This window comes from Pundamilia nyererei, unplaced genomic scaffold, assembly GCF_000239375.1.
Source record: "Pundamilia nyererei isolate P.nyererei 1_Seehausen unplaced genomic scaffold, PunNye1.0 scaffold00092, whole genome shotgun sequence".
NCBI classification, from domain to species: domain Eukaryota; kingdom Metazoa; phylum Chordata; class Actinopteri; order Cichliformes; family Cichlidae; genus Pundamilia; species Pundamilia nyererei.
The window spans coordinates 611744-638012 of NW_005187493.1; the positions used below are offsets into that span (position 1 = coordinate 611744).

General features: G+C 44.2%; 1 protein-coding gene across 2 annotated transcripts; it reads left to right on the top strand.

Moving 5' to 3' along the window:
* The first annotated feature begins 1210 nt into the window (after nucleotides 1-1210).
* On the top strand, nucleotides 1211-26263 carry rassf5 (Ras association domain family member 5). Of its 2 annotated transcripts, none has more exons than XM_005739458.2 (6): nucleotides 1211-2130; nucleotides 13565-13692; nucleotides 22468-22581; nucleotides 23423-23756; nucleotides 23844-23959; nucleotides 24076-26263. In XM_005739458.2, exons 1-6 carry the CDS (start codon nucleotides 1362-1364, stop codon nucleotides 24217-24219), a joined length of 1605 nt encoding a protein of 534 aa, XP_005739515.1. In that variant the 5' UTR covers nucleotides 1211-1361; the 3' UTR covers nucleotides 24220-26263. The 2 variants fall into 2 exon arrangements, with proteins under 2 accessions (XP_005739515.1, XP_005739516.1); XM_005739459.2 differs by having other exon boundaries at nucleotides 22471-22581.
* The last annotated feature ends 6 nt before the right edge of the window (nucleotides 26264-26269 follow it).

Consider the following 26269-nt stretch of genomic DNA (forward strand, 5'->3'; position numbering starts at 1 on the left):
CCCACACAAACAAGTGTAACAGACAGACTTTGTGATATTTTACATTGAGACAAAATTTGCGATACTGTCAGTCCAGAGTGAGGCCTACAAATCAGATTCATCAAATGTGTGTTTTTTACGCCTCCCAGTCAGTAATAGTTGTAACCTGAGCCATTCTGGGTTTATTTTTTTGTTATGTGAAATAAAAACTATGCTTCTAAAATAAATATATACATATATTGGACAAGATTTGAGTTTTTGTCAGTTTGCTCAGTTTTGGTTTCACACCCTTCCTGATGAGGCTTTGGCACTAAGGTCTGTTGAGACTTGTCTTGTTGGTTAGAGACTTGTTAGTCTGCTGCCCAAAAAATGCTGTTTGTCTTGCAGTACCGAGTCAGAACCTTTCATTTTGCCCCTGAAAAATCCCCTCCATGCAAAATAATACTAAAAATAATAGTGAAACTGAACAGAGTCAAACAGAAACAAAACAGACTCGACAACAAGAAACTCAAAACAGAAATCAAATCATTTGAAAATAATGTTTATTTCTAAGCCCCCATTAGAAATAAACACACATAATCACAAAAAGTGATTTTGTCCATAATTTAAGAATTTAAACCTTAAATATAAAAGGGATGTGACACAAGATGAAAATATTTACCTGAGGGGTCAAAGATGTAATCTTTGGTGTAAATTCAAAGTCTACATATCTAATCCTCTTCCGTAACATATATCTGGACTCACAGCATAAACAGAACTTGACTGGATGGCGGAAGCATACAATCTCGAGGTGGTAATTCCACTTTTTTTAGAAAAAATAAAATAAAATTGAGGTAAACGTGTGGCATGTCAAATATCTTGGCCTTTAATTTGCTGTCCCATTAAAAACAAAAAACACCAAAACAAAACAAAAAAACCCACTTGAAACGGACTATTTAAATAAGAAGATTTATCATTTTTAAGCTATTCGTTTCATTATACATCCAGTCCGTGGTATTTCTCTGCATATCCCTGAACTGTGATTCTTTAAGAAACGCATTTTCTGGTTTCAGGAGATTGTTGCTTTCCCTTCATTTACAGTAAGTGGCCGGCTGGAATAAAACAAATTTCACTGACTCGTCATCAAGTTCAATATCATCCAGTGATGCGGGCTGGTTAGCGTGCTAAAACGTTAAACAGAAATTCATGCGCCCTACTATCCCTCGTGTCTTTGGGGAAGCGCGCTCGCGCTTTAAAAGTGTCGTTTCCCTTGCGTCACTACTACAGGCGTGACACGGCGGGGAGAGCTGAGTTTACAGTCAGGGCACGGAGTGAAAACACGCACACTGACACCCCTCAAACAGACGAACACACGCGCTTACAGGAGGGGGTTTGACAGGATAATGGCGTCTGTGAGTGTGGTGGGGCAGCAGCCGGGTCCGCAGTTCTTCGGGCAGCTCGGTGGCAGAAAGAAAACCATCCTGCCGAGGAAAAAGTCCTGGGAGATGTTCAGGAGAAGCTCAGGGAGCGGGGAGGAAGATGTGTCTGTCACTGCTGGAGGAGACACAGGGACGGTGGTGAGAGGAGGAATGATGCCCGGTGAAGGATGCGGGGCTCCGTCCGCCCATTCTGCGCCACGTAGCCCGGAGCAGCAGCGGGACAGCGGCGCGGGCACCGCCGCTGGGGCACGGCAAAGTCACAACGGGCACATCACCGGCGACTGCAGCAGCAACAGCTACATGGACTGTCACGCCAAGCACACCGCCCGCGGGGGTCGGAGGAGCTCCTCGCTGAAGGGACCGGGCACTAATGTCATACCGAGCGAATCGCTGGCGAGTGGACATAAAAGATTGCACCGGCATCGGAGCGCGACGCAGGCAGACTCTGTGAACGGAGACGGCGGACGTCAGAGCATCTCCTTGCGGCATTCAGCGCCAGGGAAAAGCGGCGGTCTTCCACTGGAGCGGGTTACGCAGGGCAGAACCGGAGTGGTGAAGCTGGCTCGTCCCGAACCTCACCGCATGGAGGCCTGGTCCATCTTCTCTCAGGGGACGGACCCCCGGGTGAAGACGGAAAGGGGTGAAGGACACCGTTTCGAGGCCAAGCCCGTTAAGCAGGACTGGTGTGACGCGTGTAGCCGGCAGGTCACTGTGGAGGCACTCAAATGTCAAAGTAAGTAGTTAAAGCAGGCTACTGCAAGTGAGTTGCTTTTTTTTCTTTCCCCGTGGAAATGAGTGATTATAGGCTTATGTGGTGCCACGCCACACACTCGGTGTATACCTGCTTCATTCACTTGTGTGATTACTGTTTCATTTCCCCACACGAGACATCGTGGAACAGACTGCGCACGTGAATGCAGAGTGTTTTGAATTAAAGATCCGCGTCTTGTTCCTGCAGCGCAGTTTTTATGAAGGGCACGTTGTAGCTGGGTGCCAAACCATAGCTGTGGTTGTGTGTTTGTACACACACACACAGACAAACACACAAAAATTGTGCATGTGCCTTTGTGAGTGACTTGGAGTGACAGGGAAGGACATTTCCAAAGATTTTTTCACCACAGGCAGCCAAAATCCTTCCACGGAAAGAGCTTTATCTAGTTCTGCAGCTGTGCCTCCCAGAGTTCCCACTTTGCTACCAGACTTAGAGAAAGAGGGCGAGATGGAATCCACAGTGGTGTACTGGTGAAATCCTGAGTAGTGGAAATGTCTGCTCAGACACATTTAATGGGGACAATATATTAAATACATCAGTCTGATGCTGTGGGGATGTGAGAATGTGTTCAGAGACAGAAAGCAGCATCTGATGATGCCACTCCTAACATATCTGCATGGCTCTGTCACAGACAGTTTGGACTAGAACTCAACCTGAGGTACCTTTGTGCTTCTCTGCACACTCACTGCACATGCGTTCATCCTCTGTGTGTGTGTGTGTGTGTGTGTGTGTGTGTGTGTGTGTGTGTGTTTGAGTGTATGCGGCTGCTGAGCAGGCATTGTGTCAGCAGTAGTTTGTCATGGCGAGGTTGGAGCTGCAGAGTAGTGTGAGATAAGGCAGGATAAAGGATGATTGGAAAGGGAGGGATAATGAATGAAGCAGGTTAAAAAACAAACAAACAGTGAAACAAAACCAGGAGGAAATGACGGAGAAAAATAAAGGATGGCATGTGGTTGCAAACAGTGGGTGATGGCAAGTGACGGGAATCAGGAGAGACAAAGAGCTAAGAGCAGAGAGTGCACAAGAGAGAGGGATGGAGGAAAAAGAGTGCAAGTTTGCCGGCACTGCCGAGCTGTCTGATTTAGTGTGCTATCAGCAAGAGCTCACTGAGGCAAGAGCAGAAAGATTACTGGAGCATATATACCCACAGAAACATGCACACACACAAAACACACAGTTTCTTTACATCTCAAAAACTTCACTAACTTTTTCACTCCCCTTCACAATTACTCTCTTCATGGATAAAACCAATTAGTTGTACATCTGCTCTCTCTTATCAGAAGACATCTGAGGTGAATGCGGTGAACAGCCGTGAAGTTCAGCAGGCAATACAAATGTAGGCATTTTAAGGTATTTTTGCGGTGGAAGAAATGCAGCCGTGACTGCCAAAATAGAAACGGCACGCACGCACCCCGCTCCCTGCAAATGACAGGGAGTGAGAGACAAGAGGCCCTGCAACCATAAACAACCATCATTCTCCATCTTTGTCTGGTTGCCTCACTCGCTCGGCCTTCCTTTAATTTATCACCCTCACTCTTGTCTGTGTTTGCTTTGTTGCATACGAAGCCCAAACAGCTGTGCAGCGTGCACCCCTGGGACAGTTGTGGCCTTGCTCTGCACTGGAATCTGTCAATCTCCCAAGAGTTCCCAGTCTTCTAGTCTGCTGCTCTGTTGGTGTACAGGCCTTTAACTTTCTTCTGCTGCCTTTCTTCTGTGTTTATGTTTTCTTTATCTTTATTGCGCCTCTTGGGTGATGGATGAGAATGTGATTTGTGGTAAAGCTTAAAGACTTTACTCACATATATGAGCCATATGTGACATCAGGCCTCAGTGGAGCACGACATATGAAAGCATAAAGACCAACACAGATTCTGATGACTGTGACAGTCAGGACATTTATGAGCTGCTTTACTGGCGCTAGTCTGTCCCATTAGGAGACACCCCCCCTTACCATTATAGGCAGAAAACATGCACACAGTTTATGTTGTGGGCCACATACGGCCCACTTTGATCTTAAGTGGGCCATAAAGATGTTTAACTAAACATTAAACCCTTAAAATATCTTACGATAAGAAAAAGAAGTACAATTTTAACAGCATGTCTCAGTTTTTTATCTGATAAATGTTGAAAACTTTACTGATATTTCCATAGATGGTGATTAAAAAGGAACATTTCTGTCATTTAATTTTTTAATTATTATTACTTAATTCCTTTGGTTTAGCTTGACTGGCCATGGAAGAGTTCTTTATCACCAGGAAAAGCTGAAAAACAGTCAAATGTCCAAAAATGTATGCACTGCTTCTTTTGCTTTGGCTGACTCTGGTCCCTAGCCCTTATGTTTGACACCGCTGCACTACACATATTACTACGACTTGTTATAAAATGCTAATTTAAACACACTAAAAAGAAATGAGTGTGTAGCAGATACATACGTACATCTGTAAATCTATACACTATACCAGGGAGGAGGAGGGGTAGGGCACTCCCACTAATCTCAGCTCTGAGTGTCTCCAGCCCTGGGATTATCTCTCCAGAGTGGAATCACTGGGATTACAAACAGACAGGATCAGACGTCAGATTAATATTTAATTAAAGCTTTCAGGGAAGCGTGCTGTTGTGGCGCTCGTACACTGATATGCTGGATCTGGTCATCTATAAGACATGTGGCACTGTCTGTATTTACACTGTTTCTTCCTAAATGCTATTTTAACCTCTTTGGAGTTAATCCCTGAGCGTAACATTCAGGCAGCAGATGAATAATTCGCAATTTAATGTAGATGTAAGCTGATTTATAAGTGTCAAATGCAGCATAGCATGCTTTGGGATTTGTTAATGTGTTATCTGGGGCCATTATATGCTGTATAAGAGGGCTATGAGAGCCTCAGAGGAGGAAACATGGCTACTGACAATTGCAGAGATGCCCTTAAATGTTTCTCTGTACATTCAGTTAAATAAACAGTTTGAAGGGATAGAAACGAAACATTTCAAAGAGAAACCAGAAGGAAGTGAAAAGAAAACTGTCAGAGTTAGCATTTTTCCTCATTGGTTATGTTGTCCCAGCACAGTATGATGTGCAATAATATAGAAAAAGAACAAAAGACCCCTGAAATGCCCCAAAGTTTTGAAGCAACAACCAGAGAATCTGAATCCTCATTTTATTTAACTGCTAGATTACTCAAGTAATTCAACTATTTTAGATCAATATGTTTTTCAGAGATTGTTCACGGTGGCCATGTTTGCATGAACTTGTACTTCGACCACCGTTTGTGAGCTTTGCTATCGGTTATTCTGCGTGTCTCTGCTTCTCATGTCAGAGGTCTGTTTGACAAGGTGAGCACCTGAGAGGTCAGTGATCCTCAAATTTATGACAACAGCAAAAGCATTCATGAACAAGTGTGTGAGCCCACACACGTCTCTGTATTTGTCTAACAGGAAGCCTGTGTAAGTGTACACACACACACTTTTCACCTCGGGGCATACCCCCTGTCTGTCTAGGGACTGTATTATTTCCCTGAACTCCATCCTTATCCTACCTCTTCCTGTGGTCCACACAGTACAGGCCTTGTCTCAGCAACTGCTTTCCTTTGGCCTTTTTCACCACTGAAGAAGAAAACATGGGAGGAGGGTTGTGTTAAATGGTTCATAACCTTCTTGTCCCTGCATACCGCTGCTGCGCTCTGCCAGCGCTGAGCTGAATATAGTTTGAATAAGACTTCATCCAAAGCATTCCTTTGGAGCTCATGTGTCTAAAGTTGAAATCAAGTTGAGTCTGAGTACAAAGCTGCTTTGAGTATTGAACAGAGCTTGATTGAACACCTATATTATAATCTGTTTATTTTTAATGTCATTTCAGTGAGGCTTTACACATCAGGGTGATTAATATGTTTAGCTGTAATAGAAGCAGAAATGTAGGACATGAAGGGTTTTGTTGTATTTTTGCAGAAAGACCCGTGTGGTGTTTTGTCTTTGCCTCACTTTGCATTGCCACTCTGCTGTATGTATATGGGGCGTTCAAGCAGGCTATATTTAGGTTGCCCTTGGTGGATATTGATAGCAGGACTGTGTAGGAAGAGGTGGTTAGAGCAGTAAGGACCAATGAAAACATTCTCAAGAACCTGTTAGGTGAGGTCGATTCGGGGGATTTTAGACTTTAGCAACACACATTACATCACAGGTTAAAAAAACAAACAAACAAACAAAAAACCAGGCACCTCAGTGGGGAAAAAGCAGTGAGAATAGATGAAAATTCTTGTAATGTAATGGATTTGTGTGAGAATGGTGAGCATCGCTTTCCTTTGTACTGCTCAGTTCTGTAAGTGGGGCAGGACGAGAACTCTCAGGAGCTTTCACTCTTTCTCTTTCACAGTGCATATTAAGAAGCAACGGACTGCGTGTCACAGCGACCCACACAAACTCACACACACACACGCACACAAGGTGAAGCATATCCTTCACACTGACAAGATTCAGTATGTCACTGTTGAGGGGTTAGACAGCATGGCTGACTCACTTCCTCTTCGCCATGATGGGGATTTCAAACCGAGGAGACAGAAAAGTGGGGAACGGCGCTGGGAGTGTCTGCAGTGATGCCTGTGACGTCTGAAGATGTCTTCAGATACTGAATGAAGTGAGGAAAGTCAGCCACTGATGGGACAGAAAGACTCCTGTTGCTATAAAGAGAGGAGAGAGAGGGGCTCAGAGAAGCTAGGGCAGTGGTTGCATTTGGGGGTCTCTGTCTCTTTAAGCTGGCCGTTCTTCACTGCGGAGTGTGTGGGTGCTGCAGCAGAGACAGAGGGAGAGACGAAGAGAGGATGAGAGAGCAGCGGTGAGAGAAGCAGCAGGACGACAGAGGAACAAGTTGTACCGCAGAGATTTGGGGCTCGTGTCCTCACGCTGAGGGTTGAAGACGACTGTTTTCAGGGGTAGACCCGAGGAGGACAGTGTAGGGCGAGAAGAGGGGGTTGAGCACTGGGGAGGGTGTGAGAAGTACAGGTGGAGGGGTGGCAGAGCGTGTGGAGAGGGGGCTGTTTATTCGGAGCGTGGCACCGGTGGCAGAGTGGCTGCGCTGGGATGGCAGAGGGGGGCAGTGGGGGGGCTGGCGCTGGTGCAGTCCTCAGAGAGAGAGGGGCGGCCGGCGGCAGGACAGGAGGTCCTCCAGCGAGGGTTACGCACACAGGACGGTGCCTGCCGGATGGTGCCACCATGTTCCATCCATGGCACAGATAGCACCTCCCGTCCCAGGGCAGGAGGAGGCAAAGGGGGAGGCAGCAGCTGGAGTTGGGGCTGGAGGAGCAGAGCGCGTTAGGGTGGGCAGGACATTTCTCGGCCAGGTTTCACTGTGTCTAGAGGAGGTGACGGGTGAATCGGAAGGGGAGGCTGGCAGCGCCTGCTTCGGTCATGTGTCGCGGCGGCTGGGGCGGCTGCTGAAGAGGCTGCCCAAGTCTCGCTCCTGGAGCGACAGCTTGCGAATCCTCCGGCGATCATCCTCCAATGGATCTCTGCTTAACAACTCAGGTATGGAGATGATCAAGATGACCGCAGAGTGTGTACAAGTTGTGAAACCTGGAAACGTGGACATAGGGCGTTGATTAGTTAGGGTCAGTGCTCTGGACAAGGGGAAAGATGATGAGTAGACAGGTTGAGCTGGGTTGGCCTCAGAGGTCGGCCATGGGCCAAAATATTTGTGTATTGTGCGCACCGAGCCATCTGTCTTTGAAATGAGCCGGTAAGCTGTGTTAGTCTTTGTCAGTACCCCTAACGGGTGATCAACCCCCTGTGTGCTTTTGTGTACAGCACACAGTAACTAGAGTTTATTCTTAACCTCCACATTTTCAGTCTGCCTGGAAAAACCTCTGTAAGTCAATTATCATATTGACTTTCATATTTGTAGCAGAAATTTGAGATTAAAGTGAGCCTGCCTGAGGCTGCATGCCATTGATTTTTCCTATGTTTTCTCCAAATAGAGGACTAATGTAGCATCAGCACAAAGTGTGAATGGGTTTAAAAAAAAGAGGCAGGGAGTGAAATGGCTGGGTGCTGCAGAATCATTGATTCAGCCAGGGAGTGACAGCAGCTGCTTAAACCCCCACCACCACTAAAAAACAAAGAAAACTTCAGCTTATTTTGTGTGAATGTGTGTGCACATCTTTTGGGGGAAGGTGTAGGAGCGCCCTCCTGTGTGAGCCTGATAAGAGCCTAACTAAACATGACTCAAGGAGCAGGTCATCATTGCACCACCTGAGTAACGTCATGCTGCGGCCTCAAAAGCTTTAGAAACACCATCAGTAGTACAAGCTGCCACAGACAGATAGCAGCTATTTTTGGATGGTGTTCCCTCTAAGGAAACCCAATTCATCCTTTTAAGAATGAACCTGTCCAATTTGGATTCCTCTGTTCTGTCTTCTACTGCATCTTTAGTCTATATTTGTCTGCCAAAGAGTCTTATAAATGGTGGAGGATCCCCGGGGCGTCTTCTTAGATGCTGTAACCTGCTGAGAATATAATAACGGACCTGAAACAAAAGACACAGTTACATAATTATATCAGGGGAGGCTTTTGACAGTTCTTCCTGCCAACACGGGGCTATAATTTAGCGCTACTGCATATTTACAGAAATAACTAGAAAAAGTGCACTCTGTCAGTTTAAAACCACGTCGTCAGGGCTCGGTCTGTGTATCCGTAGCCCATCAGAGGTTGTGCTCAGAAGCCAAATGGAGGCCATTCCATTAACCATAAAGTACTTTTTAAGCATTAGCACACAGAACATGAAAAAAAAAGAAACTGCACAACATATAAAACACCATATAGCTACGAAAATGTGTCAAATTTATTGCGCTGCTATAAAATCTTCCTGTTCTCTCAGTCTAAGTACAAGTAGTATCAAATCTGAGCGCTCATTGAGTCAAGCTATTAGTGGCTTATCAAGGCTTCTGTCGTGCACATTTTAAAAGTTTTGCCTCACTGGAACACAGTTTAGTGCAGTTTACTACGCTGGACGTTCTTCTATTGAGGTTTGAGAGTCATTTGTGAATTAGAAACTGGGAAATATTAGCACCATAGAATGATGGGAAAACTCTCAAGGCCTGCTTGTTCAGTTGTCAGCACAGAATGAAGCTTTACATTCGTGACAACAGATGGGGACATGTGTTAAGCAGCCTCAAATAAACCCTATATGGACATACTGTACAGTCAGTCTGCTTTACTGTAACTGTATTTCATTTAGCATGTAGTATCGATCCATCCATCCATCCATTTATGACCGCACTTCAGATGGACTCATTTAGTTAATAGTAGGGTGATGGTTAGGTTGGGATCCATAACTTTATATGGAAATTTTGCTTATTTGACATTTATGGGGCCAACATGCATGTATGGACTTCATATTTTTTAAAAATGTGCTGTTTGTTTTTTTTTATCATGCAGCCTAACTGTCATCATTCCAAAACATTCACTAACGATGTAATCATTACCCACAAAAATATTCAGCTGTATTTATTTACAGCTCACAACACAGACTAAAAAAAACAAACAAAAATAAAGCCCACTTCCTGTCTTGTTTGTTTTGCTTATTCTCAGAGCATCTGTAACCTCGCAGATGGGAGTTTTGCGAGAGGAGAAGACAGACTCTGCCGCGATGAAGATTAAAAATGTCAGAACGAAATATGAAATGACTGTTTACACAAATAAAAACAGATGTCAAAGGGGTAAGAGGGTCAGATTAAATTCAGATTTGGGATTAGATTAGATCTGTTCATGTCCGATTTGGCAGCATATGGAGGGGTGGTTTGAGTTATGAATAAGGCAGAGATGGAGACAAGTATTAAAAACGGAACGGTAATATTTTTATTCACCAATGTGCCGAGAGATGAAGAACAGCTACGCAGTAGGAGAACATGGATAACTGCTTCAAATCAGCTATGATGGGATCAGACTAGCTAAAGGCCCCCCAAAGACCCCCAAAGCTACTCTAAATCCTACAGAGCTCCCTTCAGGTTCATTAGTGTGTTAATATCCTCGCCCCTTTTTTATCGCTACCTAACCCCTGTGTAACCCCTTCATCCTCAGCCAGACGAGGAGTAAATACAATATGCCCCCCCTCGTTTCTATCTGGAACCATACAGACATCCTCCATAGCCAAAAACTCACTGATAATCTCTGTTTTTACCCACGCCTGTGTCTCCCACACCCACCATGTCGCAGAAAAAACAACCACAACCACCCACATGCCCTACCTGCCGATTCTTGGCATAGTCAAATTTTTTTGATTGCGTACAGGAACGTCTCAAAGTACTTCAACTGAAACTAAACAAGGAAGAAACCCCCCCCAGAAAGAATGAAAACAAACAAAACAGCCTCATCCTCCTCTGAGATCAGAATTTACTTCACAAATCAGAGCTCGTCCTCCTTCTGCTCACAGCGGCTGTTGTCGACCCAAGCTCAACTGGTCTATCCGTGGTGACACTTAACACCAGAGCCCTTCTTCACGTTGAAACAGCACAGAAATAGCGCAGAAGGAAGCTAGGCTGATGGCAGTGTACTTTGCTACATTCTCAGGAAAGTTTCTGAGTATCGTGTACCTGCTCTGCATTCTCTGCCAGCAAAGTGTCTCCACCTCATCCCCATTTAATCAGAAGTATTTTACAGGGGGAAAAACAACAATTCAAATCCTGAACCGTGTAATGATGGGAGAGAAAGCACCAAAAAAAAGTCCCCACAGCTTTAGAAGAGTCCAATGTGGACAGTGGTTGAAGTTTGGTTTTTTTTTGTTTTTTTTTGAAAGGTAGTTTCCAGCCTCATTTCACATAAAGATATGGAAGTAAAATGGCATTTCTTGTAAATATCTCCTACTGCAAAAATCTAAAACTCCAGCAGGGTGGAATCTATTTAAGATTGAGGAACTTCTCCACTGAGTGGACGGCGTAAGAGTGCACTGTACTTTCCAGAATAGAAAGTGGAAAGCCCCTTTTGCAAGTCCCAGCGAGGAGCTCGGGGCTGGTGGGGTCAATTTGCATTCAACTGCAATTACTTAGAAAACTCACACAAGAAAAGTGCTTACTCTTCTCCTACTTACTCTTTCTGTTCTGCCTGTGCGTACGTCAGCACGCCTGCATGACCTTCAGAAACCCTCTGGTTCACTGGATCTGCTGCTACTCTTTTTTCCACCTGCTCATTAGCACTCATCTGAAGGAGTCTCATGTAATACCAGGCCTGCATGCACCAGCATGCCAGCAGACGCTCAAACATTTAACATTTACCCTGAACATACAAGAAAAACCTGAGCTCAAACAATTCAAAAGAATGGGATAAGGAAGGTGCTGAAACCTGTACAGGAACACTTCTGTGAATTTTCAAAATACTCCAAAACGCTGAAATGCCATTTCCATTCTTTGTTTGTTTATGTGCGAGGCAGAGGTATGCTATCAGCGTGGGAATAACGTGGAGTTTAGGTGAACAACGTCTTGCTGACAGCGGTGTATCATGTAGGTGTGGAGCAGGGAAAGATGTTCCACCCTTACATTGTGGCTGTTTTCCTTTCAGCATGTCCCAACTTTTGCAGTTACTTATCAGAGAAAAGGGTGGGGTCCGTCTTTAAGTTGTCACCCAACCAAACACCAGCAGTGGTTTTTCTGTGTAAGCGTAGCCAAATGCAGAGGAAAAAAGGCACAGAATGCCAGCCAGAGTGTGGATGGAGGGAGTGAATGAAGAAAAGCAGGGCAGGAAAGGAGTTTTTCCTTTTCCTTCCCCTGCGTGCTTCCTTTCTATCTCTCTTTCTCTGCAGTGACCTCTAAAGTGTCACGAGCAGAGCATCCCCTATCTGAACTCTCCTCTCGCTTCAACACATCCCTCCTGCCGCTGAGGCACTGACGTCCTTCTCTCTCTGCTGAAGCTACAGACACACACCAGCAGTTTAGAGGTCACTGCAGAGAGGCGTCTCAATCTGAAGTGACTTCTAAACTGTCATGGGAAAACTTTTTCCCCACGTAGCCCGGCTTTAAAAAGCAAGCCCACCATTATCCAGTGTCTTTAATGCCCACATAGACCTTTCTGTTTTTTTTAATCAGTAGCGGATAATAATGTGAAACTGCTAGCTAATTTTCCAATAAGAAAAGCTCCACACACAGCATTAAAGCCCTTCTCTTTAACAGTGGTCATTAATTCAATTCAATTTTATTTATATAGCGCCAAATCACAACAAAAGTCGCATCAAGGCGCTTCATTAACAAGCTTGTTACTATGGTTACTGATGCTGAGTGTGAGAGACGCAGTGATACCCCCCCCTCCTCTTTCCTCCCTCCCTCCTCTAAGAACAGCAGACAGAAAAACAACATGCAGGGCTCAGCCTGGCTTACTCATTCAGCTCTAGCTGCAGCAAAGAGGTGTAACAGAAAACAACACATGCTGATTGAGGTTTGATCTCGCCAAGCGCATGCAGTATAGCCCACTGTGTGTCCTTTATGAAGCTTTAAGCTCAAAACCATGAAAGGCGTCTGACTCAGAGCTTCCACAAAATACACTTCTCTCTTTGTCCGTGCAGCTCTATAATAGTAATCTTTTTTTCTTTTTTTTACTATATCCTTGTGCATGGATTATCTCACCAGCGGAGGAGAAGTGAGATCTGAGGCTGCGCGTTGCAATGGGGAAAGTCTCTGACCACAATAAAGTCAGCAGGGCATAAATAAACAGACGCTGACATACGCGGAACCACCTAGAAATTAAAGAACAACGATGGACTATTTGGGGACATTTTAAGGGGGGGGGGAGTTGAATCTATTCTTTTCTAGCTGGGCGGTCGGTGGGAGTTGACCAATGGCAGCATTGCACCATTTGTTCCCTTTAAATGGAGTAAGGCCATCAGTTGTTGCGGTGCATTAAAACTGTGTTACATTATGCATTTGATTTTTAATGGATGTGACATGTTCGTTATTGACTGACTAATGTAGTTCCACTGGAGGGGAATTTACTTCTCTGATCCCTTCTCTGAGCAGTAATATTATGACAGCCAGATTTCACCGGGCCTTAAATTAGTCAGTATCAGGTAAAGTTGCTTGATTAGAGCACATGTTCAGGTATCAATGCCTCCATTTTTCCTGAATCACTACACACATGCATATAATCTCTTAGCAGTTTAACACTGTATAAGCTGTGAGTCTGCCCTTAGCCACTAGATGGAGCCAGATTTCTGTGCAAATGGATCTTTTGCATGATTTCACCTTTGATTAAGTCAGAACTGGGTCTCATTTATAACTTACATGCGACTAATCACCATTTCACACTTTCACAGGGGCCACATTATTAAATCACCACATGACTAAATTCGCTGCTGTTCCCTCTCGGTTCTGCGCCTCTGTTCTTGTCTCTGACTGGAGTGTTTTGTTTTTGTGTGTGTGATCAACAGACTGCAGCTACACATGTCACCTGGAGTGTAAAAGTAAAGTACAGATTGACTGCAACAAGAGGGACAGAGAGCCCAAGGAAGCTCCTTCTCCCAGACGGCACAGCTCCTCCACAGCCTCTCAGTTCAGGGTAAGTATTTTAAAAGACATGACAGGAAATGGGTGCCATTTTTGGGGGGGTACAGAGGAAGAGTAAGCACTTTGACGTGTGCAGCAGAGGTGTACGTGAGTCAGGGCTGGGTAATGGAAGAGTTCTTTCCTTCCGTGCCCACACTTTTACATAACCATCCTCCACTTTGACTGCATGCGGTCTCTCCTCCTTGGCTCTCCACTTATGAATGTATTTATGCACTCATTTGCTTTTTTTGGTCACAAAGTGTTCCCAGGACAAAATATGCTACGTCACATTAGCGTCTGCTCTCCCACTTTCATGACTTCTCTTGCCGCCCTCTCTCTCCCAGCTTTGGCTCTCCACCAACTCTCTCCAGAAGTGTAGAGGTTTGCTTCTGGATGTCCTAACTTTTGGATTGCTTAATGAGTTTATTAAGTGCTTTTTAGTTGCATTGACCACTCAAATGGCTTTATTCACACACCCATAAAGCACTTTATCAGTTCGGCATACAGACAGGAGGAGCCGGAGAACCACTCACACTGCAATTAGTGGACATTCCTTGTCCACAGCACTAACTCTGTGTACAGGAACCTTATTTGTTGCTTGCTCTATATCAGAGTTTTTAGATGTTAAAGGAATATGTAATTTTTAGTATCCATGGATGATGGTAAGTCAGTAACCTATATAAAGAAGAAATCAACAGTTTTAAACTTGAAATTCAAAGTTTCAGCTTTTAGCCTTTTTTCCTATTCTCCTACTGTACAAGTCCGGAGGCGTCCAAGTGATACAGTAGTTACGTAAAATCCATCCTCAAAATAGTGCCTCATTCACTCTTTGTGTAAGCACATGGTTGTGTTTAGGGACCTATAAGATTGTGAGTGTGCTGCTCTTGGCATGCCATCCACAGTCACCCACGCGATGTGGTCCATCCACACACGCACAGACACACAGATATCAGGCACAAGAGTACTCTGGCTAACCAAGCAGGCCTGCAGCAAAATGTTGGCAGCTCCTCTTATGTCCCGAGGTCATCTAGCGAGTGTGAGCGAATGCATAGAGAGTAATGCGATCAAAACAGCGTGCACAGAATTGGAGCAAAGTGTGTTTGTCGTTTGATCCAATAGCACCACTTGTTCTCTATTGGTTTCAATCAAAATCTCTAGTGGAACATAAATGCCACAGTCCCAGTTGTTTCCCTTAGTTTTTAGTTGTTTCTGGTGTAATTTTGTTTCCGTGCATCATGTTTAGCATCATTTTCCTTGTTTCAGCGTGTTTGTTATTTATTTGTCTTTCAGTTATTTCCTGTTTTACTTTGAAGGTTTATTTTCTCATGTGTGGTGTTGTTTTATGTACTTCCTGTTTTTGTTGCTTTCCTTTCTTTGTGATTGTCTGCTCGCCTTTCATTAGTTTTATATGTGCTTTGTTTACTTCACCCGCTCCTTGTCCCTACCAGTGTCTCATTTTGCAGTTAACCCCAGAGGACAAAATCATTATGAATTTTTTTTTTTTTTTGGTCAAACTTTCCCAAGTGCTATTTTTAGTAGAGCAAGGGATTTTCATCACACCAGCTCCTATTTTATACAAACACTAGTTTTCTTTAGAAATTATAAATTATTTCTATTTGGCAAAAGCAAAAGACATCAGTTTAGACTTGAGAAAAAGAATTGTTGATGCTCATATAACAAGAGAGAGATATACAAAGTTGTCACAAAAAGTGTCAAGAACTGAAGAGAGCCACACGGTACAGAACGAGCCTGGCAGAGTTAGGAAGCAAAAGATTTCAAAGACTGGAAAGAAAACTAGTGAAAGATGTGTTTAAAGACCCCAGAACAAAATCAAAACTGAAATTCTCATAGGAGGGTTAATAGCCCTGTCTTCATCTGTCCATGTGGACTTTGTGTTTCCCTTTGTTTGTGCTCAGTGCTTTTCCCCTGCATTCCTTATGCTTCTTGTGCTCTTATTTTGGATTCTTGGTTTGCTGCTGTTTGGACTTTGTGTTTCTGTGTTTTTGTAATCGCCATTACCGGTTCCTGTTGTGTTTACTTCATCTGCCTTGGTGTCCTACATTCAGGTCATCTGTCCAGCTACACATGAACAAAACAATAACGACAAAATTGCTTTTATGTATTTTACATTTAGGCCATTAGTCAGCATGTCAGCATTAAAAGATTATGTCAGTTTTAGTGGCATATGAACTTAGTGACTGGTGTGCTTCAAACAAAGCCTCTTGAATGGCTAGAGGAGAGACGACACTTTGTTTCCTGCAGCCCCCTTTTTTCCATTGCTCTGTTTTATAACTGTAACCATGTGTGTGGTTAGTACGAGTCCTTTTTGTGTGTACATCAGCAGAAATTGATCGCCTTTTGCCCTATATGGACGGAGACTGCTGCAGCCATACAAAGGATCATCACGCTGACCAGGTTTCATCGACTTGAGACCAGTAGTGTGTGTGTTCTAGTTTGTGTGCAGCACCCCCTGCTAGCACTCTTCTCCTATACTGATTACGCTGATGGAAGCGAGGAGCAGAGCTGCAGGTTATCAGTCATCAGCTGACTTAAACCTGATGAAAAACACCCCAGTAAAAGGCTGACACACTGTCGGTGCATGCCACAGTTCTCCCAAAGCTTATTGTGTGATTTTAAAATCTTGCTACATGCACTGAAGCAGCCGACAGACAGATGGGCACATCAATCTCAGCAGCAGCAAGCGTCGGCTGCTTTTTGGCAAGGGGGTCGCTGCCAGAGTTAGAGGGCAGGTTGTAGGGTCGCTCTGAGGTTAGGGGTCACGGTAATCTCTATGCTAACAGCCATCATTCTTCATTTTCTTTCTCTCTCTGTGGGCACCATAAGCCTATCCCTCATCACCAAAACAGCAATGATTGTGCACCTTTTTGTTGTAGTACTGTGTCGGTCCCTGCCTGTGTTTCGGTGCTGACAAATTAAGAGTCGGGATGGTTCTACATAAAAGTGACATTTACGGCGGTTATGATGGTTTCCAGTCAACCGTCGCACGCTGCACCCAAATATCAGTTGCAGAGCAGCCATCTTGCCCGGCTTTTGTGCTGCTTCCTGTTTGTGCTCGTGTTTTGTATGTCATACAGAAGCTACGGGCCTTCATATCTCTCACTCATCAGCATTTCTTTCTATTTACACATACCTCTCTCTTTCCCCTCTGTGAGAGGAAGTGGCCATGCTTTGCAGGGTGCAGTCGCTTACAGGAAGAGAGAGAGAGAGGGAGGGAGAGAGAGTGGAGGGAGAAGGGGGAGGGCGCTTGCAGACTGATAACACGCTCAACCACAGATGGTTGAGCAAGGTTGCAAGAGAGTGAGGCGGTGAAGCTGGTGCAAAGACAGGCTGAGAGAAGAGGGAGAGGATAAGAAAGAGAGGAGCTGAGTGTGAGGATTCTGTCCTTTTTTTGGTAACATTGTCAAAACGATGGGAAGGAGAGCAGAGAGGAGGTAGCAGGGGATCTGTGAGCATCTCGTTTCTGCAGTCGAGGAGCTCTGCTGCTGCTATTTACCCAAGACCCTGGGGACGGATGGATGCTTACACAAATAAATGCCAGCATAATTGACTTGGTTGTGCATGAGGGACTTTAGTTGGACTGTTATTCGCTCCTTCTCAGTGGGTCTTCACAGAGACACAGAGCAGGATCAAAGCAGGATGTGGTGTTGCTTGCATGCATGCCTTAACGAGTGTGTGTTTGTGGGCATAACAGGTGCTCTCAGGTGAGCGAGCTTAACTTGAAACCAGTCTGTAAGCTGACTCCATCACTCCGCCGTGTGCCTACGTTTGTGCGTGCGTGTGAGGTAGTTACAAGCTTTGCGTAAAAGTGTCTGTATGTCTAGCTGAGAATACTCAGGTGCACATACAGAATGGCCTGTTTGTGACTCTCACACACACTCACACGCATGACAGGAGGAAGTGACACGTCTGTTGCTCGCTCTTGCATTTCCTGGTCGTCTCTCCGGTAGCACCCAAAGTGCCGAATCGAAGCAGAGTTCACCTGTTTCGCCCTCGCAGGTGGGATCTAAACCCTCTGGATGCATCAGCACAGGAGCGCAGACTATTTCTGGATGAGTAAAGGGCAGTTGTACGCGTGTAGACTCTGACTGTGCCCAAGCGTCACTTCGAGACAACCCATCGCTTCCTCGAGCTGCCAACGTGCTACTCTGGTGCTTTTCTGGTGCCAGAGGCTGTCCTCGGACCTCTCCATGACCGTCAACACAGTGCTGACCCCCTCCATGACCAGCAGTAACAGCATGAGCAGTGGGTACTGCAGCCTGGATGACGAGAGCGAGGACTTCACTTTCTTCACAGCCAAGACCTCGTTCTTCCGCAAGCCTAGGCAAACAACTAAGGTACAGAATCAGGAGTACAGTCAACCTGATAATTGAAATTTTAATATCAGAGCAAGCTCAGTCAGTGCGCCAATCGTGCCGGCAAACAAACTCTACTGCACTTTTTCTATATTTAAAAAAACAAAACTTTTATCCAAAAAGGAGAAGTTAGGAGAGGAAGCGGTGGCGTTTGTGCATGGTTAAGTAGGCCTCTAGGTGTGTGTGTGTGTGTGTGTGTGTGTGTGTGTGTGTGTGTGTGTGTGTGTGTGTGTGTGTGTGTGAGAAAGTAGGAAGGGGTTACTGTAATACAGCTGTATTGTTCAACGTTGATCTGCTGGCTTGTCAGGTTTGCTTGTTTTTAACAGACTGATTTCATGGAGGCTTCTTCTCTACAGTGTGTGGGAGTGGAGAGGTTTCCATAGAGGCAAAGCTGATACTTTTGCACGAGAGCAAGCCTGCGTGTGTGTGTGTGTGTGTGTGTGTGTGTGTAGGTGTATACTGTTTAACTGCACTTTTCTAGTTACCATAGCAACCCATTGCTGGTTTTACTGGCAGTCTTCACACTTCCTGAGATTTAGTTTAGCTCTACTGTACATTCAGTGACCTGATTGTGTAACAAACCATAACCAAAGTATTTAAAGTAGCACTTGAAAGAAAAGCAGCGCTGTCAATACTATAGACGAAAAAGAGAAAAGAGAACCAGGAAGTGGGAGGCGGCCTGACAAACCAACACAGACAGTTGGTGTTCATGTAAAACCTGCTCATCCCCCTTCTTTGCTGTCCTTGCCTTGTGCTGCCTTTGGTGTCTGACTTGGAGAAGGTATAATCTCTGAATAATTGACCAGCTGTGCTGTCAGGTTGTGGAGTTAGGGTTGCAGCCAGGCTCACAGCCTAAGGAGGCTGACTTGCCTGATCTGAGAGAACAGAAGCTGCCAGCTGATTGAGACTGATGACCCCGACGCCCTGTAACCAAGAAATATTATATGAATTATAATGTAGTAGCACTGTTAGCTAGACAACATGGTAGCTAGTCTACATACCCAATAGAAACTGAATTGTGTGCTTGCGTTAAATGCAGCCCTGTGGGGCAGTGCGTCTTTAAAGAGCAAAGTGCTCTGTTTATCCTCGTGTTTGAATATGGAAAAGGAGTATGCAAAGATCTGAGATGCATCTTGTAAATAGAGACATTATCATAAGTTTTGTGCATAAGGAACTGAACTGAAGTGTCACTGTGCAGGCAAAGCTTACTCTATGATTGTGTTTGCATTTAGGTACACACACAAACACACACATATTCATCCAAACAGTTGAATGGAGTTCATGTACTCTTTTATCTATGAATTATTTCCAGAGCTGAGCCTTTTGCTCCAGATTAGCCAGCCATCGTGTGTGTGTGTGTGTGTGTGTGTGTGTGTGTGTGTGTGTGTGTGTGTGTGTGTGTGTTTTTCTCTGGTATGGTCCAAATAAATGAGTTATAACACTGATATTCACCCGGAAACCTGTAACCTTTTATTCAGAAACAGACCGTGTTATGCTAATAAAACAAGAATATTGTGTCTATTACTTCCTCCTACATTATCTTAGCTAATAGAAACTCTGATATGATCCAAACACATCAACCTGTCGTGAAATCTCTCACTTCTTCAGTGTACAACCAAGTGTTACTGTGTCACGTAGCTTGCCTTATTAGCCACCTAGCTACCTGTGGGGCCCAGTCCAGAGCATCAAGTGATGCTAAATCCAAACCAGCTGAATCAACTGTAGCTCTCGTGTTAGTTAGTCATTGCACAGATGATTGTTACTGCTTGCACTCAAACATACAACATATTAAAAACTGAGCTACAATCCTGCTCTAAATTAGCATCGCAGTGAGACCACGAACAACAACCGTAGATATCTGCAGTTTCAGTCATCATAAAAAAATGCAATAAGTTGTGGTAGTAAATCTATTTTGATGCTGGTGCTTAGGTTTGTGTGCGTTTGTTGTGTGAGTGCACACTCATGCACAGACCTGCACTGCTGGCAGTGATGGCACACACACAGCGCTCTGTGGGCTGTGAAATACAATCAGCTTGCACTTCTCCTTGACACTTGACCCTGTAAAGACAGCGCTCTGAAACAAACTGCTGACAGTTTGCGTGTGCATAGGTCCATGTGTGTATTTTATGTATGTGATTGCATGTGACCATCGCACACTGTTCAAAATGTTTGTATTTTTGTGAAAACGCTCATCACTCGTCATGTTGTCGGTCTTACAAGTTTGAGTTAAAAAGCTGGTCAGGTTATACACACAGACAGGTGTGATACATGATTTCATATCGACTACACTCCCGTGATATTTCAAGCAGTCGTAAAACCTCTTGTCCAGCTTCACAAGAGTGAGAGCATCAACACTTATCTGCGTCACCTTGGAGGGACTGTCTCTGTGTCTGTGTATGTGAGAGACTCTTATGTAACAGTCAGAGATATTTTATTTATATTTTTCATGCTTTTTAGATACACATTCACACATGCATTCAGCAACAAGAACAAATTTGAGTTGCTTCAGGTTTGCCTCAAGCGCCCTCGCCAACACAGTGAAGCTCAATCAAGTAGCATAATAAAAGCTGTGTATGTGGTAAAAGTGTGGTATCTAAATTATGAAAACAGGAGCGTTTAAAAACCAACATGGCAACAAGAGCTGATTGTTTCATATGAGACTGAGACAGTATAATCAGATAACTTATTACATGTATGCATTAGATGATGGAAGTGTGCTTGCACATTGGCTAAGAGACTTTCAAGCACTTACAGTCTAAAGATATCTAACTATCTAATGTAGTGAAACACTTAGCTCTGGAGCCAATAATCTACAGTGCAAGTCCATCAGATGTGTTTTCCTGGAATGCCTCTGCAGACTCTGTGCGCCTCTGCGACCCGGTCACAGTCAGGGCTTTTGCCGACCTCACAGGAGCGAAAACTGTACTATTGTCCGGCTCTATTGTCCTCTGATCACTCTCGCTGGTATGCAGACAGGCAGGGCAGGGCACTGCTTCTGATACATTTATAAACTCACATACAAACACAGGAATTCCTGCGAGGTTCTTTGCATTTTGTTGCTTTCCACTGCACGGAATTCTCGATACGAGTCCGCTCCTCCGTATCCCTCAGATTCCTTTCCTAACCTTGGATTGCACAATGTGCTCTTTATTTTATTTATGTTTTTATGAATGCAGCTGGGTCAGTAAACTCAGTGGCTTTTTATGGGTCTTGTGAGATGCAGAACAGAAGGCTTCAAATTCCCTCATGACAGAGATGCTTACATTCATGATCCAGATATGAGGCAAAAACACTCGTATTTGGGTCCTAATTAGTAAAACATTTTATTCTCAAAGGCGCCACCTTCATTCTGCTGCACTGCTGCAACTTTGGCATTTTTACAGAATTGTGGGACTATAATTGGGCAGAGTCTGGTAGCGCAATAAGAAGAGCAACAAAAAGAATAAGCAGTGCAGCGTTTCCCCTGCCAGATGCCCAGTTTTAGCCAGAATGGGTCCTTTTATTTGTGTCGTTTGTTACCATAAGGGTGCACTTATTGCATTTCCATTGAAAAAAGAAACAGTGACTTCATCTTCAACCTGAGGGCTTCCCTCTAGAAACCATAGCTGCATCACATTTTCTCTCTCTCTCACACACACAAAGACACATAATCTCTCTCTCCCACCTCCCCGGAAAATGCAAACGAACAAGTAGAAGGGAGGAAATTTTACATAAATAAAAAAAAAAGCTATTGTGAGATAGAGAGGATGCATCCCACTGTACTATAAATAACCTAGTCAAACTCTGTGTTGCTAAGGCTGGCTCAGCAGCCGCTTTTTCATCACTCCTTACCCCTTCTTTCGCTGCCTCCCACTCTTTGACTCCCCCTCGTCTCCTTTCGTTGCATCCTTCCTTTCTCTCTCTCTCGTTCTCATCCTTATTCACAAAGGGAAATGAGTAAGAGGGAGGCAAAGCTGTCAATATTCTTGCGCTGAGATGCTGAATGCACGATTAGCTCCATTCACAACATTTCCTGTCCCCGTGCAGAGCTGCGGGCTAGTGTAACTATGCTTTAGCGCGTATTCAAAGCCCATCAGCTGCAGTCAGAGTCAGCTTTTTCTGTGTGAGGATGGCAAAGATGGAGGGCAGGGTAGTGTCAAGAGAGACCACCCTGCAGGAACTGGCCTAGATTCTCTTTAGTCTAATTTGTGAGCCAAGCATGACACCCACTAGGTCTGCAAGTCTGTGTGGAAGGTGAAAGGGTTTTTCCTGATTGTGGTTCATCTTTCTTCAGAAACTTGAGCAAAGACTATTAGACCGTTTTTTTGTTTTTCTGGATAGATTGAAGCGGCACCATCTGCTGGTTAAAGATAAAACATTCCTGCTACTTGCGACAGTGGTGCAGTGCTGATAATAATTTTTTCTTTGCCTCACAGCAGAATGCAGCAAAGGAAGAAGAGAAGGGAGCGACAAAAGACCTATCAGTGGAAGAAGTGCGGGCCAGGATTGAAGCGTATAACGCTCAAGTCACAGAAAATGGAATGAAATTGGTGAGAGTTTTGTTTTTTAAACAAATTTGTAAATTTGCACTATTCAGTCTCAAAGTCACAATGAAACCTTATTATTTTAGCTTCCCTTTTTTTTTCATAAATGCACACATATTAAAAACAACCAAACAAACCTGGATGTAGTGTAGAAAGTAAAATATTAAATTAGGAATAGTATTTCGGAATACTTAGTTTGATCAAATAAAGTAACACACTTTTATATATGTAGCTTTTAACTGTTAAAAACAAAAACAAAACAAAGTACGGGAATGATTTGAAAAACAGAAAAGAGATGATAAAAATTGCTTCCCTGTTGGAAGCCTTGATTTAACTTAGCTTACAGGTGCAAACACCTGGGACCATTCAAAGTTCATTTTGGTCTGCTGGTCTGCAACATCACAAGAATAGCAATGCACCAGGAAGTGGCTGCTGCCCGCGAGAAACATTTTTCTCATGAACTATGCAAACAAGATTGAACATGTTAGAGTGCTTTGGTTGGTGGGTTTTTTTGTTGTTTGTTTTTTGACAGGCCTGTGAATTTTCATGCAGTAGGTCTTTCATAACTAACTGCTCTGTCATGTTTTTCCACTTATATTAGAAAAAAAATCATAACTGTAACTAAAGATTCATTTTTAAAAAAAAAACTATCTTTTGTTAAGTTCAGAAAAAAACACATCTTTCACATTTTCCTAATTTCCATGTTTCACTGCATTAACCTGTCTATAAATTGAAAGATCTTAAACCACCACAAGTTTGGTGGACATTAGATCCTAAACAGCATCATTAGGGTGCATTTTGTTACTTTGCACACATTAATGCACGACCTTTCCCTCTCTTGCTGTAGGCTTCAGACGGCTCATACACAGGCTTCATTAAAGTCCACCTGAGGCTCAATCGACCAGTCACCGTCCATGGCGTGGACCCGTCAGCCTCAGACGGTGCGTCCAAGCAGGTCAGCGACCGCCTCCAAGCTCCGCCGAAGGAGCAGGAAGCTACAGACTCTGAGCATTCAGAGACGAGAACGTCCTTCTATCTACCAAGCGACAGTGTGAAGCAGCTCCACATCAGCTCTCAAACCACCACAGGAGAGGTCATCAAGGGCTTGCTGAAGAAGTTCATGGTGTTGGACGATCCACGCAAGTTTGCGTTGTACAGGCAGACGCACCGCGACGGACAGGGTGAGGACAACACATGTGCAGCCGCTAGCTCGCGTGGTTTCCAGAAAAGTAACTGGTGATATCAACGCTATGTTTTTCTTTTTGCAGACCTCTTCCAGAAGCTTCCTCTCTCTGACCACCCTCTTCTTCTAAGGTTGATTGCGGGACCAGATCCAGAGCAGCTCAGCTTTGTGCTTAAGGAAAATCAGACCGGAGAAGTAGAGGTGAGAAGGCAAAAAAACATGCATAAGTTTATTACTAAGCTGCAAATGTTAAGAGGGTAAGTGCCTCCAGAAGTGTTATAAATCTGCTCCTTCTCTTTTCCCTCCTAATCCCACAGTGGCATGCATTCTCTGTCCCCGAGCTTCAAAACTTCCTGGTCATCCTTCAGAAAGAGGAGGCGGAGCGCATTAGAGCAGTGGAGCAAAAATACACTGTTTACCGAAAGAAACTACAGCAGGCCCTTCAACAACATACCCCCTGACCCCCGTCACACATAACGTCATGGCTTTAACCCAGGGAGAGACTGACCCTTTGAACTCCGACACCTTCGAGATCTATTCGCAGAGCAGAGCCCGAACTAGCTTTTCTTGGAGCTCCAGATATACACGCGGACGTGCACACATGTTCACACGTGGTTGCATAGCCTTTCTCAGGACGCATATGAGCCCCTCTCACCGCCACCACAACCCCTCATACGTCGCCTCCTTGTGAAGGGGATCGGGAGTCGAAAGCGTTGTAAAAAGCTACAGAGTGTGTGTTGTCTTCTAGCTGATGGGACAAATAGTGCCAAGGACGCTTGCACACACACACACATACACACAGAAAGATCTGTACTGTAACTCAACTCGAGTTGAGACTGATAGATTTTCATAATAAGTGGTGTTTGTAAAGATTCCCTCTTCTTCTGCTACCGCTGCTGCTGCTGCTGCTACTGCAAGTGTTACTTATGCATGAGTCTGAGCTCATCTTCCCTGCACATAGACTTAGGATTAGAACAGTAGGCATGATTACTTTTTTTCTGCATCATGCAGGGATGGAAGGACAATCATACTGTGTTGTTCCTGGAAATGATATATCAGTTATCAGCAGATGTGCTATTTTATCTCTCTGGAGTTCTAAGGGAGGTATTTAGGGTGGGAGTTGAAGTACTGGCAACCCGTGCTTCTCCTTAGAAAATGTTTTCTTAAGGAGTTTCGAAATCTCAGAACGGGTATAAGAAAGCGAGATCCATTCTGGGCTTTTTCTCAGGGAGCATGAATTGGGAACAGAGAAAAGCTAAAGGAGGAAAAAGATAGCCCTGTTCCACGTAGAACAAGCTCGTTTTAGCCCCTGCTTATCTGTTCTTATTTGCTAAATTCAGTCAGTGCTTCTTCAGCCACACCCAGTTGGCACCCTTCTCCATGCTCCTGCAAAACATACACATAATCCAGACATGTTCCAAGATGATAACTGTCATATAATTTCCATTTCCCCTCTCACTTTAATCGCAATCAAACTTGCATGAATTCCACTTGCAAACTGCATGAACCCCACCTGCGGAGAAAAGCCTGCCGAGGGAGGTGAACCACAAACCTTTATCGACACACTTTATGTACACTGATGGAGTTGTATATTAAATGTTACAGGACTTTGATGCCAAAGCTTAGAGAGGGGGCACATCTGCCGAGAGTGATTAAAGCGATTACAGACAAAAGTTTGTTCAATTAAAGGTGGTGTATGTGAGGAAAACTGATTCTGTTTTGCACATTTACAGTAGACGCAGGTTAATGATGGTCCAAACATCTGGGGCTGGGCATGCGTTTAGGTTTTCTTGAATCTACCTGCCTTCCAACCTAAAAAAAAAAAGAGGAAATAATAATATATAAATTTCATGAACATGGCTATGATGTACCAATGATGTGTTTGCAATGCATATGAATTATGTAGACACTGGAAAAAGAGTGACAAGGTTTAACTTAACTGTTGAAATGAACATTTTTAGGTATCATTCCTGCTGGTTGGTTTGTGTGTGTGTGCGTCTGTGTGCGCGTGTGTCTGCACTCTCATTTAGGGCAGTGAGGATCATGTGAATAGTGTTTTAAAATGAGTGTGTCTGTCAACAGCGCTCCATCATTGGGCCTCACTTACAAAGATGTGCATTTAGTGCACGTATAATGTAACGGATCCTAACTGCACATTAGCTGGCTGCTAAAACATCTGGAGTGCATGCATCACAGAAAACATTCAACCTTGAGAAGTTCTTATGCTTCTTCATTTAGTGCATAAAAGTACTGATACACGAGGCCTGTTGTCCATGAGCACATGCGTCCCTCTGTACTGTTTGTGTGTTTGTTTTTTCTTACTTTTAACGCCACCACCCAAAGCCTGAGCTGTTCCTGCTGGCAGTGCCTTTTTTTTCTTGTGCCCCTGTGTATCTATGTACTGTGTTTCAGCACACAGGTGCCCGAGTTAAATGTATGGGTGCTTTCGCATGTGTGCAAACCTGTGTCCCTCGGGTGGTGCTGTTTCTCTCATTTTTCTTTCTGTCCTGT

Coding starts and splice junctions, on each gene's coding strand:
- rassf5 (XM_005739458.2), top strand. CDS start 1,362: ATGGCGTCTGTGAGTGTGGTGGGGCAGCAGCCGGGTCCGCAGTTCTTC. Junction 23,757..23,843: donor GACGCACCGCGACGGACAGG/GTGAGGACAACA, acceptor TTCTTTTTGCAG/ACCTCTTCCAGAAGCTTCCT. Junction 23,960..24,075: donor ATCAGACCGGAGAAGTAGAG/GTGAGAAGGCAA, acceptor CTAATCCCACAG/TGGCATGCATTCTCTGTCCC.